The sequence below is a fragment of the Enhydra lutris genome, unplaced genomic scaffold (genome assembly GCF_002288905.1).
Source record: "Enhydra lutris kenyoni isolate GAN:26980312 unplaced genomic scaffold, ASM228890v2 scaffoldscaffold38, whole genome shotgun sequence".
Taxonomy (NCBI): Eukaryota; Metazoa; Chordata; class Mammalia; order Carnivora; family Mustelidae; genus Enhydra; species Enhydra lutris.
Window position 1 is genome coordinate 14,950,329 of NW_019154122.1, and position 21,847 is coordinate 14,972,175.

Genomic DNA, 21,847 nt, shown 5'->3' on the forward strand with positions numbered 1-21,847 from the left:
GGGACACAAGGACAGGCTCCCACTTCACCGGATCCCTGCGCGCAAGGTGGGAGCCCCTCACGCTACTCCCACAGCCAGGTCGAAGAGAAAACCTTTTGCGTTGACAAGACGAGGAGTATCATCCCATGACCATGTGGGGGGCCCTTTCACAAGAACGTGAGGCCAAGTGATCAGGAAACTGGTCCTTTCAGGCTGGCCTCCTGGGGAGACAAACCCCGGAAACTGACAACGGGGCAAGATGTCAGGGAAGCCCTGTCTTTGCAAATCAGCACATCCTCGGACAATCTCAGGCGTCATCCGCTAATGAACTTGCTGAACCACAGACTATTATTTCTGGAACTGAGGGAGATGGGCAAGGGCTTGGAGGCAGGGGCTGGGCTGAGCCTCTGCGTCCACACCGAGACGGCTCTGGGCCCCGCAGATGCCTTCCAGGCCACCTTCCCTGGGACCAGGGGCCCCTCTGCGCCCTCTGCTCCCTGAATGCACGCCGTGACACTGGGGGCTGTTTACTCTCGATAGACCCCTCCCAACCGCACTGCCAAGCCAGGGAGATCCTTCAGCCCCGGGGCCCTTGAACCGATGTGGATTCACAAAGTAGAATCATAGCGGGCAAGGTCAGAGGCAGCAAAGCCTGGGGAGAGGCAGAAGGAAGAAACTGGGGCACCCGGGCCCGGCCCCCGCTGGCTGGGGCCCACAGAGAGCAGCTGCGGATCAGAGGACAAGCTTTGCAGAGGGCCCAGGTCCAGCCCGACTGAAGGATCCCTCAGACCTTCCCGCTCACAGGGGAGCACCTCTCCTCAGCAGGATGACCACCGATGACCACTCAGCCAAGCTGTGCGCGAGCACCACGGACACGGAGCTGGCAGCCGGGCCACCCTAGGGGGGCTCCTCCAGCCCTTTCTCCATCCCACTGCAGGGCACACATCACAAATCAATGCCCGGACTCCTCCCTGCCGAGCCACGGGCTCCTCCTCTCCCAATAGCCATTCCGATCAACCCGACTGGCGCTGGCATGCCTGCAGAGCCGATCTTCCACAAGTGCCAACGACTGACTAACCCGCACGAAGAAATGGGCATGCAGCGCTCAGCCCACAGGCATTTTGCTGTCAGGGGCAGAGGGCTCGGCCTCCTTTCTGTCCTCATCAAGAGGAAACTGAGGCACCCCGGAAGCTCCTGGTGGGGCTTTGTTCTCCTGGGGCAGGAAGGGCTGCCCCTCCCACCCCCCAGGCTTTTCCCCGTCCTGGCACCTGACAGCGCACCGGGCTGGCCACACACCTGGCCTCCGCACCACACGCCGACGCCCCGAGGACAGCTCGCCGGGACGCCCCGGCCCCAGGCCGCCGCACGCAGGAGCCCCACGCCCGCACAGCTCCCTCCACAGACATTCCCCGGCACCGGAGACGGAAGAAGAACCCAGTCCCAGCCACCTACCTGAAGGAGCCAGTAGCACCTCCGGTGGAAGGTGGGGATGATGGAGGAATGGACATAGCAGCCGTACAAGCACTAGGGAGAGAGGAAAAACGAGAATTCAGTTGGAAAGAGGGAAGGAAGGGAGAGAGACGGCGCAACAGAGAAGGAACGAGAACGGGCCACGGACGCTGCTGGCACCCTGGGAGGCTGAGGGCGGGCGACTCTGGGCCTGGTTTCAGGGCCAGGACGGGGTCCGTATCTAAGAAGCACTCGTGGCCCAACACCGATGGACGGCTGGGGTGCTTTCCCTTTTGGGGGCCCTTAGAGGCATGTGAGAACCCAGAAAATCCCGGGCACCAGGACAATGCACATACGTATACATTTTGCCTATAATTTTAGGGGCTTGGAGTTACCCTTGAAGTTCATTCACAGAACCTAGGTTAAGACCCCTCGGTGTGTGGGGAGAGAATGAACCTATCTGGAATCGATTCAAACACGCACGCACGCACGCACCCACACACACACGCACGCACCCACGCACGCACGCACGCCACACTCCAGACCTTCCCTGGTCAAGGGCGTAGTGCCAGGCAACCCTGGCTGGCGGGACCTCTGAAGCTGGTGGGGGACAGGTGGGGGGCAACGCTTCTAGGACTGCCCTCCGGAGGCCGAGGGGCCCCTTGTGCACACCCCACTTGCTGGCTTTTAATTAGTTTGTTCATTCACATTTATATTTGTTGTAAGGTTAAAGCTGAATCTTTGGCAGATGGTTTTGGAGAATCAGGTGGGTGTGTGCGTCGGGGGCGTGGGGAGGCAGCAGGACGGGACACTTGGACCCGGTGCATGGAGCTTCCGGGTGTATGGTGCACACAGCACTGGACACTGTGGGGACAGGCTTGAAGGTAGAGGCGGGGAACGAGGACCGATGAGAACCGCCCTTCAGGTGCCTCTCAAAACCCAGCTCTGAGAGTCTCAGGGGAACAGGATGATGCCTTTTCTTTTGTGGCCTCGAATTCCAAACCAGAACACTGTCTTGCCATCTCCTGCAGTTTCCCTGGCTTCCCAAAGCACAGATTCCCGAATCGGTGGGGTAGAAAGTGAAGGCAGGGCCCTGGAGCCTCACAGGCCCAGGATGAGCAAGGTCTCCCCTTGACCCCTCAGTGCTCATTTGAACCTCACCACAGCACCATCCCCCTGCCCCCCGGCACTGGTGCTACAGGGAGAACCAGCCAGCAGCTCTGTATTTAAAACACCCCCCAAAAGACCGAGTGCGATCCAGTTCTACTAGGAGTCCGTTTGAGCCCTGCCCATCTGATTAGCAGAGTTGAAAGAGAAATCAGTTTGGACTATGGGATTCTGGTTGTAAGAAAATCAGATTTCCAATATGTTAGAACTTTTATAGATTGCTGTCAGCTGGGACTAAACCCTGTATAAACCAACCAAACAAAGCGGAAATTAATTTAAACGATTCTCTTGCAATTCTTGCCCACAAAGTATATTTATTATTAAGAAGCCAATATTCTTTCCTGACTTTTCTGGTTTTTAATACACTGCATTTTCACTTTTATTTCTGATAACTCACTCCTCTTTGCCAAAGGAGACCTCTGTTTGGACGTTTCCTGTGAGCACTTGTTTGCCACGAATGAGCAACCCACCTGCAACTTTAATCAGCACTTTTCCTTTGGAATTTGCATATTCTCATGGGCAGTTTCATTATTCTTACTCACGGAATGAGCCAAATGGAGACATAAATTGTTGAGAGAAGGACTCTCTCCTGTTTCTTTGAAATAAAAGGCTACACATCTGCTTTTTCCCACTGTTCATTCCTCTTGAGGGTTTGCAGACATCCCCCCTTCACCTGTCTCCCTCTCTTTCCACTGTCTTTTCTTGAACTTGAAAAGAACGTGGTTGATGGGCAACCCCGTCTACCCCCCTTGACTGCTGATCTGCCTGGGCTGGGCTGTAGTGTCTTTGAACCACACACGAGGACCCACTGGAATTTACCCAAAGCCTACTTCGTGCTCCTCCTGAGAGCCCACAGGAAGGAGACAGCATGCGCCCGCTCTCCCCTGAGCCACCCCAGCACCCATGGGCAGCCTCGCCTGTCCAGAACTGCCCAGTACCAGCCAATAAGCAGGATGATGGTAAAAGGAAACATCGCCATTTCTACAACAAGGCTCATGCATTTTAATCAGAGGAACGCGCGGGGCCTCACTCAGAACCCAGCTACTCTATTTTTAGATATGACTCTAACCACCCTGGTGATCCAATGTCTCTGGTCTCCACAGATGAGAAGCACGATCTAGGAAGGCTGGGGAGAGGAAAGCAGACCCCTGAGAGAGCGAACCATGTCAAATAGCATCCAGGGAGGAAGGAAAAGCCCCCAGAGAGCCCCAAGGACTCAAGGAGCCCAACGGCATTGACCCCCTTCCCATGTCTCCAAGCTCCCCATGACGCCATGTTGCCAAGCTCTGCATGAGCTCCCCATGATGCCGGGTCTCCTAGCTGCCTAGCTGCACTTCCAGGACTGGGAGCTCCCGGAGGCAGGGAGCCCCAGACCCCCTGAATGAAGATGGCCAACAACTGTCCTGCTGGACTCCACAGGAAAGTACAGGAAAGGACCCAAAGTCAGTAAATACTGCATTTTTGCTTGCGGTATTCCAAAGGCCCAGGACTTTAAACCACATGCTAGAAAAACATCCTGGAAAATGGCTCCAAATTTAGTGTTTACAGGGCTAAGCTTCAGTTTCAGGGAACTCTGAGTCATGTCGAGTAGCTGGTTTACAGTCCTTGTGGGGAAGGAAACTTCCAGTAACCCACCTTGGCAAGCTGGAGTCAGCAAAGAGGGGCTTCTGGAGAAACAGGTCCTGCCTGGCGTGAGGACCTGCTGGGAGGGAGGGTCCTTGTCCTTCTAGGCTGTGAAAAGGGCACCTTCCTCCTCCTGTCTCGTGGGTGGCTGTGGGGGTCAAGGGCTGATGCCCGAGTGGATGCCGGGAGCATCTCAGGGGACAGTGGGAGAGGGAGCCAGAGGGGCTGGGCGCTTCAAGATGAGCATGGTTGGCTGGGGGAAGAGTGGGGGAAGGAGTGTCAGTCCAGCAGCCGGAAAAACAGCTGGGGACAGGAGGAGAGACAGAAGCTGGGCTGAGGACGTGGGAGGGATTAGAGTATAACAGGCAAGGCGGGGCATGAGGACGGTCCAGGTCCGGGAGGTCGGGTCCGGTCACAACAGCCATGGGGGCCACAACAAGGAGCTTGACTTTGTTCTGGGACATCATGAACAGATCTGCCTTTTAGAAGCTCAGTGTGGCACAGCATGGCCTAGGGACAGAGTGGCAGAAGGTGAGGGGCCCAGGACCAGCCCTGTGAGCCCAGAGCCCCACTGGCCCTGGATGGCAGTGGCAACAGGACAGGTGTGGAGGGGTGACCACACTTGCCAGGTGTAAGGGCGTCTGCCCAGCCTCCTGGCTGCACGGACAGGTGTGTGTGTGTGTGTGTGTGTGTGTGTGTGTGTGTGTGTGTGTGAGGGCAGGGGATAAGTGGTCCCATGCCCAAGACAGGAGACCCCAGGGGAGCAGCAGCCTGGTGGGGGACAGGCTGATTTCACATTTCCACTTGGTGAGGTTGAGGAGCTCCTAAGATCTCCAAGCGGAGACACGGGTTAGAGTAAGGTGCAGAGGTCTGGTGCTCGGGCGGGGCTGGAAGCAACAATTGGGGATAGGGACGGTGTTGGGAGGCAACAGAGAAGCCCGGGAGGGGGTGTCCGTACAGGCTGGCTTCTCCAGCACAGAGCCAAGCCTTCAGGTGCACGGAGCAGGCGTGAACTTGACGGTACTCAGCTCGCGACTGGCCCGGCTTGCCCTGGGCCCCCGCACCCTGGCCCTCCCCACTTTTCTTGACGGCGCACCTCCCCAGCCAGCCCCACAGCCCTGATCCCAGACTCTCTCGCCAGGTCCCTTTGTGCCTGTGTCCTCGTACTGCAGCTCTTCGTCCACGACAATGTCCTCCCCAAGCCCCCTGGGGACTAACTGCACACGATTTCACGAGGCAGCCCTTCAAACCCATTCCTTCCCCTCCTACTAATCAAAAAAGCAATCAAGTTTGTCTGTACTGATCTGTGTTTGACAAACTCTTGGGGCTTTTTGATCAGGCCTGGGGCTCCCCTTGGGCCTCCGTGGGTTGAGTTTTCCGTTTGGGGGCCATGACGGGGTTGGAGGGAGAATCACTTCCCAGAGCAGGTGGCTACAGCTGTGTGTGTGTGTGTGTATGTGTGTGCGTGTGTCAGCGTGAGGTGTGTGTGCACAGGTGTTGGGGGTGTGCAGGAAAGCGTGCTGGGAGCCCCTTGTTTATGTGTGCATACAGCGAGAGAAAAAGAGAAAGCAACTAGCTATTTATAGGAAACTCAAGAGAACTTCACCCCTAGCTCGAAACAACTTTCAAATTCCGTTATATTTGCGGAATTAAGGTCTGAGGGCTTCCCTTGAATGTGACAGCTGAGCAGGGAGGAATTTTTCTCTTAAATACTCAAAATTGCTTTTCTGACACTATGGGATTTTTTTCCCCCTTCTTAAATAAAAAGGAAAGATGAATTTATAGGGACACCAATAGGAAACAGGAGCTCCCTTTAATTCAAAATACACGCTTCCTATAAAGAAAGGGCACACTGGCTGCAAATCTTCTCCAATGGATTTCACCCCAACGCACTCAGGTGTTGGGAGTCTCCCCTACATGCCAGACAGTATGACAGGCGTCAACACCCAATGGCCTCAGTCGGTGAAAGACGGGAGCACCTCTGGGTGCTGAGCAAAGCTTTGGTGGTTGGGGCCCTGGGACACTGTGGGACGCCCTCCTTTCTGTCCAGCTCTCAGTGGCTTTGTGTGACCAGCTGATTCCACCCCTCTCTCCCTCTCCTCCCCTCCTCCAGGAAAAGCTCAACCCTCTGTGGTCCCCTCCACTCTCCACTGGGGCTCCAGAACACGGATGCACTGTCCTCAGCCTGACCTCGTGCCTCTCATTCCCCTCACTCCCCCTCCTGCAGTCCCACTGCCTGTGCAAACCCCTCCCAGCCTGAGTGCCTCTAGGTTCTCCCTCCCCCAGGAAGCCCCTCCTGACCAGGCCCGTGGAAGGCGTCCCAGGAAAAGGACTCCCAGGGTCCTGGGCAGCCATGAGGTGTGGATTCTGCCCCAAGTGTGATACACACCACGACTGTTGTCCCCTATATCACAGAGCTGGCACTTTCCGTAAAGGGCCAAAGAGAAAATATTCTTGTCCTGTGAGTCAGACGGTCGCTGTTACAGCTGCTCAGTCCGGACTTTATAGGTCATTATATAACCCTAACCCTAACCCCACAAAACCTTAATCACGGATATTGTAATTTGAATTGTGTGTGATTTCACATGTCATGAATATTATTCCTCATTTTAATTCCCCCCCAACCATTATAAAATGTAAAAACTGTTCTTAGCTCGAGCTATACAAAAATAGGTGGTGGGCTACCTCTGGCCCATGGGCCCCAGTTTGCTATCCCTTGCCCCCCACCCCTCACCAGACTGGGAGGAACGTGAACTGCGTCGTCTTTTGTAAAATTCCACACAGTGATTTCCACAAAGCAGGTGCTCAATAAACTGAGTCCACGTGCTGGGACTATCTAAGCAGGGCACGGAGGGGGCAGTGGAGACCTAGATGGAAAGGAAGAGTCTGCGCATGTACCAAAGCCACACGACCCAGGAGAGTACAGGCCAGTCCCGTCTCCCTCCACCGTCCACGGCAGCTTTCACAGAACTTGGGTGTCTCTAAAACTGGACTCAGTTGTTGTTGCTTGTTTTCCCGGCTTCAGTACGTTGGTGTATCACCCTAAATGCCTCATAGGAGATTAGCCGACTCTCCGGCACGGGGCTTGGACCAGAGCACTTCTTGGCTCTGGTGGAAGACCCCCAGTGAAAGAAAACATGGCTTCCTGTGCCTGCCAAGCACCTTCTTATTAACTAAGCAGAGTTCAGTGAGATAAGGTCCGGAAAGCTGAAAGCTCAGTATTGGGGACGTACAGGGGCGTCGGCCCTGTCTCTCAGAGGAGCAGCACAGCTCTGCGGCCTTGGCTGCCGGTGGAATTTCTTCACTAGAGCAAACATTTCATTCTGTTTCTGGACCTCCTCCCACAAGAGGCAGGGAAACCCCAAAGCCAAGGTTTACTGTTGACCTCCCTCTCTGGGGAAGTGTGAGCCCAGCATCCTACTCCACGGGTCCCCAGCTTTGCTCGCCAGGCCCCTCTAGAGCAGCGGTATCCCACACGACAGCCACGAGCCTTGTGTGACTGTTCAAATTCAAATTCAAATTCAAATTTGAATTCAGTAGAAGGAAATAACGTTGAAACTTCACCTCCCCAGCCACTAGCCTCACTTCAAGGGCTCAACGGCCACACGTGGTTAGCGGCTACCACGTAGGATGGCATGGAACGTTCCGTCATCACAGAGCGCTCCGCTCGACCCTGCAGCTCTAGAGAACAAGCGTGGAGATCCAGTGCTGAGACGTCTGGCTGAGACGTCTGGCCAAGACTCTTGGAGCCTAAGACCCCAATGGCTGGGATCTGGGGGAACCAGGGTTTGGGGGAAGATGGCACATGGGGGTTGGGACTTTTGGATGTTGGCTCCAGTTTGGGGAGTTGGAATGTCTGCAGGTGGGTACGTGCCATTCGCCCCAGGCTGGCTTGAACCCATCTGCAAGTGTCTCCCAGGGTGTCCGAGCCACCACAGAAAAGCTCACTCCCTGACTCTCCCCCACTAAGAACCTTCTCTAATGCAGGTGCAACACCTGCCCTGTCCTCAGACTGGGGTGTTTATGGCACACGGCCGCTTAGAATCCCAAGATCTGGGTTAGGCTTGTGTCGGCAGCCCCCGGGCTCCCCCAGTGGCATGGCCCACCTCCCTCCCACTGGGGAGGGGACAGTCTGCACAACGACCGACAGAGTGAAAATAGATTTTCAGGTGCCTGGTTTATCTCACACACTTGAATCTGATCTTCACATGACAAAGATAAAGAGTTTTGAAAATGTGTCACGGTATGAAGGAGACAGAAGACAAAGAGAGGAGAGAAGGGAGGGGGGAATCCACCCAGAAGATGACGATTTAATCCTGCTCTGAAATGACAAAGGTGCGAGCGGCCATTTGTTCAGAATATTCCGGCTGGGGCAGGTGGGAGGCCGTGCCCGGGCAGATGGAGCGACAGCCAGGCCCTCCAAGAAAGGGCACCTGGGCCAGGCTGGGCCTTATCTCAGCTGTAAGAGGAGGGTGGGGAGCTGGAATTTCCCGTAAACAGGTTCCCGCTGTTGACCCTGTGCCTGTCCTGAGCCCCAGGGCCTCCACGGTTCCTCAGTCTCCCCTGCGGAGAGAGGGACAAGCAAACCAACAAAAACAGATCAAAATGGGCCTGATGCTAAGCACAAGGTGCCCCCAGGGAGAGTGTGACGGAGGCCGGGGGTGGGGAAGGGAAGAGGATGTCTCACGCTGACGGTCAGCCAGGTCCCCAAAGAGGAGGTGACATTTGTGATGAGTCAGAAAGGGTGAGTAGCAGTAGGCTGGGGGATCCCAGGGGGAGAAGGCTAGGGCAGTGGACAAGAGAAGCAGAGGGATAGGTAGCCCAGTCTGCCGACCACAGGCTGTTCTGCCGTCTCCCCCACGGGACCCGTGATGAGCGGTCAGCACCATGGCCTTGCGTGGAAGCCAAGGCCCTGTGATTCTCGCGGCTCTGCCCTGCTGCACTGGCCCCGACTCTGCCTTTCCAAGCAGGTTTCCTGGAAGGACTGCGGAGCTTTGAAAATTCGAGGCACAAGTGCAGAGGCAGGATGAGAACTTGGGATATGACCCCATCGGCTCTCCCTCCCTCCCTCCCTCTGCCTCTGCCTCTCATTGCTGCGTGTCTTCCTGGTACTTTCTTTTCTCTCACTGCAGCTGGGTGGCTAGTCAGAGTCCCATCCTGCCAGTGGGACTCCAGAGGCACCGAAGTGTCTTGCCTGCCTGGGCTGTGAGCTGGCGGCCCTGGGACACTCAGGGGAGCAGGAAGGCCCCTGAGCAGGCAGAGCTGTAGGCCTCTCAGGAGGGGTAAACACAGTTCCTTTGCTGCCAAATCTTGGACGTCCGGGGACAAGCAGGTGCTCTCCAAGGAGCAGGTGAAGGGAAAACCCTCCGGTACCTTTCAGATCTCCCCAGACCAGCAGCAGCTACTGTGAGGTACGCAGTCTGCAGCTCTCCTGGTGCCCTGAAAGCTGGAGCAGATCCCAGAAGGCACTAGAAGGTCTCTTGTGAAGGCACTTGTTGGGGGGAGGGGGTGGTGACATGGACTCTCTCCTGTCCCCCCTCTCTAGCTCGACATTGTCCCACAGGGAGACATCTGGGGAAGGGCAAGGCTGGGCAGGCTAGCAGTTTATCCAAGGTCACGTGGCTGGGAAGAGGCAGAGGGGGACTCTGACCTCTGCTTGCTTGACCCTGCCCGGAGGGCCAGCCCCTGGCGGCTTCTCTCAGGCATCCGTGCCAATGGCTGAGGGTCAGGCCTTCTGCTGGGGCTGCCCGCATCCTAGACAAAGGGGTGAGAGCCCAGGCTGCTCCCAGGACGGTCCTCACTGAAGGATTTGGTTTGTATTAATCTAAGATTAGACCAAATGACTCAATTCGCACGCTGTCTGCAAAAGCACTGGGCCTCAGAACTTGTTAAATAGTGAATTGCTTTAAAATTAGTTTGAGCTAAATGGATTGCAGTCTGATTTGGCCTCCGGGTTGGTGACAGGAGAGATCTGGAATATTAGATCATCATTGACCCCATCTCCATCCTGGCCTCTCTCCTAAGATAGTCAGCAATGGCCTCTCCTAGTGTGGCTGAGGCCCCACCACCTCGAAGGACTGAGGCCAGGAAGCAAGGGGCCTGGCTGGGCCCCCCGACCTGATGCCGGTGAGTCACACAGGCAGGTCCCAGCCATGGTCATACTTAGGTTGCCCAGTGGGACCAGACCCTTCCTTGGAGAAAACCCCTTAGCCCTGTACCTTCTCTGGTAAGGGGGGACCCTCTGGGCAGAGGTGGGCAGTCTCCCAAAGATTCATTCTCCACGGTCTCGATGAACTCTTCCTCCCTGAGACTGGCTACCTCCAGGCATGGAATCCTGGCAGCCGACTCTCTGGGGACATTAAATCGGTCTTCCTGCCGACTCATAGAGAGTCTCCTATGCTTCGTGCTATAGGTGACCTGGGGGAGGGGAAGAGTCCTGGAGCCTCTCCATTACTTTGGAACGGGCTGAGATGTGCCCTCTCTGCAGACCTGGGAGCTGGGGCTCAGAGATACCAACTCCTCACCCAAGGTCATACGGACGTGTTAGGGTTCGAATCGAACCCTGGGATTTCACCCCCATCTCACGGGCAGAAGTTTTGGTGCATGGCCAGAGGAACACAGGGGACCAGGTGGCCCAGCTTGGCTGCTGAGCTCAGATCCTCAGAGCTGGAGGAATCAAGGGGCAGACAGAAAGGGATGGGGCAGCAAATTTTGTAAGGCTGGTGGCTTTCTGCCCTGTCCCCGAGACAGGCGGTGTGCAAAGGAGGGGACCAGAATGGGGCAGTGCTTGGCAGGCCTGGGGCATGTGTGGACCCCGCCCCATCGTCTTGCAGGCAGCTCCGTGGACTCCCAGACCCTGGGGACGGGAGCGCCCCTGGGCACCGGCATGAGCAAGAGCTCAGTGGAGGGGCATGCAGGGGCAGCAGCACACTGGGCAAGGAGAGAGAGCCAAAGAGACCCTCCAGGTGGGGGGTCTGGGGGCGGGAGGAGGAGCCACTGTCTCCCTCCCCAGATCTCAGAGCCCCTGGGTCTGGGTGAGGAGTAGAGCGAAATTCTTGGAGGTGCTATGGGTGGATGATGGAAAGGGAGGCTCCCAACATTTCCACAGAAAATTCTAGATCATCTTTCTAGCCCATGGGCCCTTTAGGTCTCTGGTAAAGGGACCTGAAGGGGAAAATGAGCAGCAGGGGTGAGGGGACAGCATGAATTCCGAGAAGCCCCCTCCCACCAGCCTCTTCCAGGGACCAGAGCCCCGCCTCTGCTCACCAGGGTGCCTCTCCCAGGGAGAGGCTGAGCATCCTTGGGACAGCACATCTGAATGGGGCTGCCTCCGCCTAGCTGCGCCATGAGTGAGAGGGGCAATAAAGATTAAATGAATTTTTAGATAAAAAGGCATAAAAATCATGTTTAAAGATATAAATAAAATCCCTGGAGCTTCAACTTTACTGTTTTTGGGGGGTTCCATGATTAATAAATTAGTGGGTATAAAATGGAGTAAGAGCTAAAAATTGATAATGAGATAAATTTAGATTTAGGGAAGGAGGTGATCTGAGCCATGGCTCTTCAGCACAGAAGGGGGTGGGAGGTTCTGCTCTGGGGTCCTCCTGGAGGGACTGAGGGCTCTGCTTTGGATTCCATGGCCAAGCAGAGGGGCTTGGGGGACCAGTCCAGGCACCTGGCCGCCCGTACCCACCCGCTTGCCCACCCTTGGGACCTTCAGCCAGGTGGGTGTGGGCTCCTGTCCGTCCCCTGCCCTCACCAAACAGCTGTGGGTACCAGCCCTCCTGGAGCGTTCCCGTGTCTCAGACACCCCTCCAGGCATCTGGTCCCCCACAGGCCACCAAGGACTGCCGGAAGGGACACTATCCTGCCGGAGGGGACACTACCCTCTCTCCCTCCCCCACTCTGTCTCTCTGCCTCCGTCTCTCTAGGTTACATGCACACGTGCTCTGACTCAGCTCTCTCCCCACACTCACATTCTTGTTCTTTGAGCCCATTTCCATATATATGTCTATATATCTGGGCTATTTCTATTTCGAACACTTCCTAAAAGTACTGGGCATAAATAATAAATAAATAACGTGGAATTTCCTTTCTCTCATCAAAGCATATTGCTGAGACCTATTTCTTGGTGCCCTGCCAGTGGCTGGAACCGCTCTAGAAAGCGCTGTGTGGCGGTGGTGGCCTCCCTCCCTCCCTTCTTCCACTAACAGCTGTGGGGCCCCCTGCTGCGTGCGTACCGGGCACCCCTGTCCTGAGGACTCTGGTGAGGAAGATGGACTCCCACAAGCAACTCTCGGTCTAGTGTTCCCCTTGCCGGATGGCCTGTTGAGGCTGACCCGTCTTAATGTGGCTTTGCAGGTTGTAGCCAAAGTGATTGCTAATGGGGGACGCTGAGACTCTATGGGGGCCTGCGGCTGTGTCCTTCGGCGTGGGGGTTTTCAGCGTCCGTTCCAGGTAGCTGTTCCCTCTCCTGATTCTTGACCCATCCCATGGTCCCAGTCCCAGTCCCAGGTGGCCCCCACCCATCCACAGGCACACACCATCCTGGTGCCCATGGCGCTGGGCAACACATATGGCTACGGGCGACAGGGGAGTCCGGGAAAGGGATTCGTGCTTCAACTAGGCAATGGGGTTTTGTTTATTAAGGAGCTGGAGGGAAATGCCAGGGCCTGAGTCGGTGGTCATGTTAATGGGAGGCTGGGCTCGGTGCCAGGACATTAAGTAGAATCGAATTCCTGAAACCAGCTTTAATCAGCACATTTTTAAGGTTAGAATTACTCTCTCCTCTCGAAGTCTTGCCAAGGTTAATTTGGGCCTGAGCATGCAGAATTAATGGGCTGGACAGAGGGAATCAGCCTTTTCCCGATTTTTTCTCAAGTTCACAAAAACATCACTAAAAAGAGAGGGGGCATCAGGGAAGAGCCCTCCGGGGAAGGGCGCACCCCTGCCCTCCCCTGATCACTCCGGGGCCTGTGTCAGAGACGCAGCCAAATGGGATTATGTTGACAGGCCTGTTCCAGCTCAAGGGAGGCGCCAGGATGGGTGGCAAGTCTGCTTGTCCTGGGAACCCAAGGGCGGTACTGAGCAGGGTCTGAACCCGATGCTTAGGGTCCCTCAGGAAGTCCTGAGCCATGATCCTTCTCCGAAAAACGAATGTGCTGGGAACACTGTGGAGGGCCTACCCTCACCAGGCCCCGTTCTCGGTGCCTCCAAGCGCCTGAGCACGTGCGACACCCCCGCGGCCCTGGCGCTCGGCGGCCACTCAGAACCTCAGTCACTTTGTGCCCTGAGCTTTGATTTCCTCATCTGTGGAACGGAAATAATAACAATAATGATAATGACGGGGTGAGCCTTGAATAGTGTGGGCCACACAAGGTGGTACCTGTGGTGTCCCAGGAGGAGGGCTCCACGACCTTGGACGAGAACCCTCCTTCCTTTGAACACAGGCTGATGAGGAACGCTGGCCCTCGTGGGAGACCAGGGGGAGGAGGGAATGTCCTGGAGGGGCCCCAAGGCCCTCAGACAGAGGCTTCTGTCCTCTGAAGAAGGGTGGAGTGGGGGGGCCTAGGCCCCTCCCTGACCTTCCTGATTCACCCCTGGCAGCAGGGTGTGGGCAGGGGAGCCTGACCTTGGCTGGACGCTCACAAGCATTTCTTAGAATGAGTAGAGGACTGGGAAGGCCTAGGGGTGGGGTGGGGGGGTGTTTGTTCTCCTTGAATGTCAATGTCCTTAGTAGAGGGCGGGCTCTGACCACCCAGGTCTTGCCGGTTTATTCCATCGAGTAAGCATGTTTTCTGTGACTGGAGCACAGGAGGTCTTCCTCAGTTTCCCCAGGGACACCATCCTCCCGTTCCAAGAGGATGGAACCCCTATAGTGGGGACACCCCTTCTCCATCAGAGACCCTGCCCCCAGCCTGGAGTGCAAGCTCCCACTCACTCTCCTTGCTCTCCAACACATGCAATGCCCCCCCACCCGCTTTCGTCCCCTGAATGGTGTGGACCCTTTGTTTCCTGGAGCCGGGGGCTATTTGCAAATCTCTTCTGACCCTTGTAGAGAAGTGGTGGCCCATCCCTCCAAAGGTTCAACATGGAAGTACCATATGACCTAGCAACTGCCAGAGAATTCCAAACAGCCGCGCAGACCAGCAGGCGCACCCGCGCTCACCGCCCAGCTCTTCACAAAGACCAAGCAGCCCGCGCGGCCATCCCCGGCGGTGGGTAAACAAAATGGGGCAGAGCCACACAATAGAACGTTGCTCGGCCCCAAGAAGGAACGCAGCGCTGGCGCACGCCACGGCGTGCAGGAAACCCTGAAAAGACTGAGTGGAGGGAAAGCCCCAGAGTAGGCAAACGCATACAGCCAGAAAGCAGCTTTAGCAGGGGCAGGGAGAGAAGGGGGGGGTCTCCTCGTGGGGGACGGAAACGCTTAGGAATGAGATAGAGGTGACAGTTGCACAGCCTTGTGAATGTTCTAGATTCTGCGGGTTAATTAAATGGGTTAATCTTATGTTATGTGAACTTCACCTCAGTTAAAAACAAAGCAAACCTGTGGCCCAGGCGCTAACAAGGGTCAGGGACCCGACAGCGCCCAGTCCCTGCAGACCCTGCCTCGGCTTCGGGAACTCGAAAGGACCCAGGACACCGAGGCCTGTGTGCACCCCACCTTCTCCGCTGACATACACCTGCCGAGCGCCTGTCACAGGGCAGATACTTGCAAGGTGGTTTGGACCCATGTTCCTCTACATCTCCCCAGTCCTGCCACTGAATGTTCTGGAAAAGCTGGTTAGGCAGAGGACCGGAGAAAAGGTTGCTCAGGAGAGATAAAGCCTGAGTTTCCAATAGGGATGGAGCCTACCCGTCTCTGTATCTGCAGAGCGGACCCCCTTTGGCAGAGCGAGCCGAGGCTTCCAGGCTCGGAGGGTGTCAGCTGATGCCCGGTGAGGGGGAGGGGAGAGGAGGTCCCATGATGGCGGGGCCCAGGGGCTGAGCCACTCTGGCCATCTAGGCAACGGCAGCTGCTCTGTCTGCTGAGATCTGAACCCTGGAAACCCTCTTTCCAACACCCACCCCTTAGAGGTTCTGAGAGGTGCGCTCTGTGGGGGCAATCGGGAACGCAACTGGCTCTTCACTTGGAGCGGAGGCTGGTTCCGCATTTTACCGGGGCCGGTGGGAGGCCGGGTCTCCCTGGACTGGAAGCCTAAGTGCAGTGTGAGGCGGGGTGGAGGGTGGTCTCGGGGTTCACATGTGTACTTAGGTCGAGCAGCGGACCCTACATCCATTAAAGCATCGCCCAGCCTGGGCCTGTGTAATGACACCTGCTTTTCCCGAGCAAGCGGTCCCCAGCCTCCCTGGGGAAATAACAGATTGTCCGGCAGCCTCCAGGACGTGAGCCTCCCGGGGATGCAGGCAGGGGGCGGGACTCCTAAAGGGGAGCAGCGGGCCCCCTGCACTGAGCTGCTTTCCCTGGGCCCCGTTGGAGGGCTCTCTCGTCCACAGCCCTGCATTTTATCTGCCTTGTGACGGATCTGCAGGTTCCGGAAAGAAAGAATGCAATATTTTAAAGTGTGTAATGACGTGCAGGCTGCATGTGGTACAAATTTCCTGGATGTATAAAATGGGAAAGAAACAGGTTTTCTGTCGCCTGCAACGATTCGGCAGCGTTAAAATATGACTCGTTGGAATCCAATCTGCTGCTAACCTGCGAGGGCGGTGTTGAATCTGGCAGGCAGAGCGGGGAAGTGGCGGGCTTGCAGCCCGGGGCACCTGCGGATAATTCAATCCCACCTGTCTCCAGTTCTGCACCTGTGCCGTTTACAAGGCCAGCGCCTTCCCTCCCCTCCTCGCCCCTTCACACTGGAGGTGGGCTGAGACCTCGAGGGCTCTGCTTTCCCTCCTGCTGCGGCTGATTAACAGAAACCCCTCGGTGCCAAGCTTTCTGTCTCCTGCGTGGAGCTCGGCTACCCGGGGCCTCTCCCTGGACTTTTGCGTGTGTCTGGCCGAAGTCGCCTGTGGATGAGTCCCCGCATGCTGGCTACAGGGCACACATGCTCTGTCTGTCCCCGCAACGACCCTTCAGGGTAGGAATTAGCACTCCCACTCGGAGGAAGAGGACCCAAGCCTTAGAGAGGCCAAGACTCCTCCAAGTTCAACAGGAATTCCGACCTGGGGCCAGCTGGATGGTGACCCTGAAGCCGAAGCCCATGGCCCTGAGCAGGCCACATCTGCTCTGGACTGGAGACTCTTATCTCCCGACGTGGGACAATGGGCCTTAAGGTGTGTGACTGCAGGGTCAGAACTAGAACCCAGACCCACGGTTCCATTTTACCGCCAAGCTAAGGCCCTTCTCACCAGGGAACAGCTTTGAGAGAAGGAACAGCATTGACTTGGGCCTGTCTTCTGGGAGAAGATCCTCGGGCCGTGGACATGAAGGTGGGTTCAGGGCCACAGAGCTGGGCAGTGGCTCCGCCCGTCCTTGGGGCACTCTGGCCACATCCCTGTTGGTTCCTACAAGAGCTGCTCAGTCTCTCCTGGTGCCACGGGATGAGATGAGAGTCAGGAGCCTCATCTCAGGAAAATGCCAGGGTGTCCCGGCACCCCTCCCCTCACTGAGTACCGTTTCAGGTTAGGAAACCCCGGGCCCACCCTGAGGAAGGGGGCCAGGCCAGCATCCCAATACCTCATCAGCTCTGTGACTTGTCCACAGCACGCCCCGCACTCCTGGGGTCGGCCTCTGCCGTCTTCCCTAAAAATGTGTCAGCCAGCCACCCTTCCCACTCCGCAGTGGCTTTCAGTGGCTGCCCTGAGCCTCTGGTCCACCCCTGTAGCCTCCCACCCAAGGTGCCCAGACAGGCCATGGTGGGATCACTAGTCACAACAGGTCACTGGCCATTATGGGAAATATTTTGCTTCTCTACCTTGGAACTCTTTTCCATTTGTGTGCGTAAAATATCCCGGATAGTTATGAGGGTGGGGATGAAGTCCGGGAGGAGGAGGATGGGAGCCTTGGCGTGGGTGGCCTGCAGCAGGGCCTCTGTGGCCTTGAGGTTGGAAGCCTGCTGAGAGAAGTCCAGAACAGGGCAGGGAGAGGGTTGGAGGCCGCCAGGTCTGAGGTCTTCAGGGGAGGTGACACATGGGAACAGTGAGCCAGCCGTGTGGCCCCTCGAGTCCTGGGCTCCGCAGCCCCCACCCGGCCTCGCTGTTCCGCACAGACACCCATGCAAAACTGGCCCCACACTCTGCCTGGCTAGATGTCCCCCTCCCTCCAGCTGGCACCCAGCCATCCACACACAGCCAGTGTTTACTGCCTTTCTTGAGTTCTCAACGGGGTCTCGAGCCCACACAAGGACAAGGACTGGTGGGGCCACAGGCACAGTCTGGGAGAACCCTGGGGGACACCCCTCATGCAGCCCTCAGGAGGGACCCTGAGGTCTGTAGCAGGCGCTGGCCCCACAGAGGGTCCTGCTAGAGGTGCCCCTTGGAGGAGAGACACCCCCCACGCAGGCTCAGCCCCCAGCGGCCCCTCTGCAGCCCCGCGGCCCGCGTGTCACTTCCCCTGGCCTCCGTCCTGCCCTCCCAGCCTCCTCCCATGAGCGGGATTCCCTGCGCCCCATGGAAACCAAGCCACAGACAGATTCTCACCCTCTCGGAGCCTGTCAGCCTGTGCAGCTTTTGTGATCAAATATTGTTATATTTACCTAAGGATCGGTTAGGAAGCAATTTTTGAGATGATGAATATTTAATGCAATATTTAAATATTTAATATGAACTTTCTCAAACCTGAACTAATAATCCATGTCGTAGGGAGAGGAAAACGGGGGTTGCGTTTTAACATTTTCACTTCCTCTAGTACTCTCTCCATGTTTGCTGGGCTTTTTTTTTTTTTTTCATGGCAGAATTTTAATTATACTCAATATTCCAGAGAGAAATTCTTTTCTCATTAAAACTTAACTCTTGCCGACAGCAAGGTGGGCGGGTGGGTGGAAGACGCATTGAATTGGAAAGTGTTTGGAGCTGAAAGGGGCTCTTGTGATTGTCCGTGTGACCGAGGGAAGGAAGGCCCATCTGTCTGTCCGTCCGAGGTGGGGCTGGGCGTTGGCGGCCTCCTGCGGGAGCCAGGAGCTCCATCCGTGACCCCTCTTGCCTGCCGGATGTCTGCTCGAGTCAAGGCCCAGACCCACCCCAGTGGGGCTCCCGACAGGTGGCACTGCCAAGCCGCGGTCCCTCCAGCCCTGGCCATGACTAAGCGCAGCAAAATGAGTGTTTCAGCACTTAGGAGGTGACCACAGACCTTCCTGGAAAAAAGTTCAAACCGAGTGCAAGACTCCTCTAACACGAGCTTCAGCTGTGAGGACGGTGGAGTCCTTGCTGGAGGCCAAGTCCTGCGCGCCCCACCTTCCCCTTGGACTCCTCCTGCATCTGGTAGGTGGCCTGTGCCTTTCAGTCCGGAGGTCAGGAAACTCATTCCACCTCGTGAGGGGTCTTAGGACAAACCCCCCAGTCCAGGCAGAGCCTCCCGGTCCAGGGTCACCTCGGGCATTTTCCCTCTGGCTGGGCTCTCACAGCCTGCGGGCCAGCCCGGGCCTGCCTCACACTCCGCGAGGGCAGTGGGACATCACTCCGCTGACCGTCCCTTTAGCTCAGACCACAGCTCCCGTGGACTCCCTGCTCTTTACCAGCCCTGCCCCCCCTCCTTTCTGCAGGTCCTTCTGTGATCTCTTCTCAAAGCATCTTCTCTTCCCTGCTTGGATCATTCCAGAGGCCCTAGCTCCCTCCTTCCAGCGCTCCGGATCTCCCTCAAGGGAGGCCTGTGCCTTTCCCCTCCGTTCCTCAGTCCTTTCTCTGTCTCCTCCCTGAAAACTTCCTCGGTGGCCAGTGTGTTCAGGCCACCAGCATCGGAGTGAATTATTGTCCCTCCAAAGCCGCCTAGGCGTCATCTCCTGAAAAGCACAGATGTAACCCCGCCTTCCCTGGTGTCCTAGCAGCGACCGGGGGAAATTTCATTGGAGCACCCTGCGGGAGCACCCTGCGGGAACACACTGTGGGAGCACCCTGCGGGAGCACACTGTGGAAGCACACTGCCCTTCGCACCAGAGGCTGTTTCTAGCCCACCTCCCCTGCCAGACTGCAAATTGTACGCGGGGCGGGTCTGTGTCGTGCTCATTTCTGTATTCTCAGCGCCCAGCGTGGTTGCTGGCACAGAGTAGGCACTCATTTGTTCATGGAACACATCCCTGCACGTGCCATGTACTTTCAGATTCTCTGCCTTTCATCTGCTCTGCTTTGTTTTTGAAGTCTTGGGGAAAGCCCTGTTTCTAGGCTTGGCAAACTCGCATTTGTCCCTCAGGGTGCCGAGCCAACACTCGCTCCTCCTCTGATCTGGCTCTGACTCTCGCAGGCAGAGCAGGGTGGTCCTCCTCTGCTCCCCGCCCCTCCCTCCCTAGGTAGGGAGCTCCTCCGTGGCAGAAATTTGGCCTTCTTTAGCTTACTGCCCACACACCAGCCTGGTGCCCAGGGAGGAGGGAAGCCACACAGAGCCCCGAGCTGGACGGAGGAAGTCCGTCTGGAAGATGGACCGCAGCCTGCCCCGCCTTCCCCCCACCCTGTATTCCGAGACCCGCTCTGGCTGGCGCAGGCCCCGAGTCCCCTTGCAGAGGGCACCATGGCGGGGAGGCCCACGCTGAGCTACCAGATGTCCATGTGCCCCACGGTGCCGGGGCACATGATCTCGGGGCAAAGGTTATTCTTGGCAGGGGTGCTTGGCCACGGCCCCCTGGCCACATTCCAGAGACAGGACGTGAGAGATGAAGGGCTGACATCTTTAAGACGGTAACTCTTTTAATAAGGAGTCTTTAATTATTCAGCAAAACAGTGGAAGAGGCCCGTTCAGCCAGGAGTGATAGCTTTAATCTCACTGAGCTCCAGTGGGTTTCCTCCAAGTGAGGGAATTCGGCTTCTCCCCTCTCCCCACACCCCAAACTCTTGCGGGATCCTTCCAGGGGTCTGAGGGAGGGCTCACAAGGCTCGCTGGCTGATCACAGTGTGTGAGCCCAGCAGACTGAGAATGGCTGTTTCTGAGTCCTTGTGTCTGGGCAGAGGTGTGGGTGGGAGGCCAGGCCTCCTGGCCCATGTAGCCAGGGTCCCTGCAGATGCTGCCTTGAGACTCTGACCCAAATGTCAGGAGGTAAAAACAGAGAGAAACAGGTACTGGAACATGAGGGGCCATGACGGTTTGTTTGTGCCCCTCCCCTGGCCCACAACCCCCATTCTCACTTGTCCCCCCCACCCCCAAATCTTCCATCTCCAGTGCAACCGGCCTTGGCCTCTGCCCTTCCAGAAGGCTGCCTACCCCTGCTCTGGGCTTCCCTCTGTAGGACACTAACCTCAGTGCACCGCAACGGTCTCTTTCCTTGCCTACCTCCACTGTCCCACTCAATGCTGGGAAGGCAAGGACAGGTTCCCTGTGCCTCAGTAGGGCCATATGCCAAGCAGGAGCTCAGTAACTGTTACTGCACTGACATGGTCCAGGCCCAATACCCAGATGATGCTGATCTGCACGTGGGGCCTAGGCGGGTCTATACCCGCCTTCTCTCCCCGGCACAGCCACCACCATCTCGGTGATGCTTCCAAGGCCACCTCGACTCAGCATCCATGGACTCCACAAGCCTCTGCTGATGCGCCAGGCCCTGTGCAGCCTCCAAGGATGCCCTGGGGACCAGGGCTGACAAGGTCCCTATTTCCTGGGGCCAACTGCTCCTGTGAGCAGAGCCACGGGGGTCAGGAAGACCATCACACACCTCAGGGTGGGTCAACGCTGTGACTGGGTCATGATCAAGAGGCCACCGCACTTGGTGGGGTGGTGGTGGGGTAGGAGCGGTTGTCCCTGGGGCTCTGACCTCTCAGGACAGCAGCGGTTGTCCCTGGGGCTCTGACCTCTCAGGACAGCAGCGGTTGTCCCTGGGGCTCTGACCTCTCAGGACAGCAGCACACTGAGCTGGGGACTGAACTTCCACCAGCACCAGCACGGCCAGGAGTTAGGGACCGCGTCCTTGGAAGCAGGAAGCACAGCTGGGAAGTGTGAAAAGACCAGGGGATGGGGAGACATCATATGTCTGGGTCCAGAAGGCCGAGACAGAAAGTGGTGCCTGGAAAGGCCAGGGTGGTGGCCAGCCACTTCCTTCTGTGCCTCAGTGAGGAGACCCCACTGCTTCCCCAAGCCCCTTGCCAAGGCCCCGCCTGGGAAGTGCTGATTCCTAAAACCTACATCCTTAACACCGCTGGGGGCTCTGAGTACCAGCTGCTGCTGCCCATCTCCAGCCTCTCCCAGGGCTGCCACCCTCCCGGCCTGCTGTGTGTCTGGCCACCATGGCCCTGGATGGCAACCACCTCGCCCCCACCCATGCCTACTCACTCTCTCCTCCCCCTGGGGAACAGTCCTATGGCCTCCCCCATGCCCCACCTCTTTGCAGCCCTAGGCTCTCCTTGGAGCTCAGCCCAGATGTTCCTTCTTCCAGAAGGTCTCCCTGACTCCAGACAGGTCAGGGTCCTTGGTGACCACCCCCTCTCCCCGACCCCGCGCTCTCCGTGGCCCTCACAACCACCGGAATGGAGCCGTAAGGTGGGGTCCGTG

The 21,847-nt window shown here is 57.1% G+C and overlaps 1 protein-coding gene across 1 annotated transcript in view; it reads right to left on the reverse strand.

Annotated features, from left to right (window-relative positions):
• Positions 1-21,847, reverse strand: part of LOC111154898 (calmodulin binding transcription activator 1) — an 811,409-nt gene that overhangs the window by 235,135 nt on the left and 554,427 nt on the right. Inside the window, exon 6 of the mRNA XM_022514846.1 lies at positions 1,432-1,503. Coding sequence (XP_022370554.1) covers positions 1,432-1,503 — 72 coding nt within the window. The remainder of the gene's footprint in view (positions 1-1,431; positions 1,504-21,847) is intronic.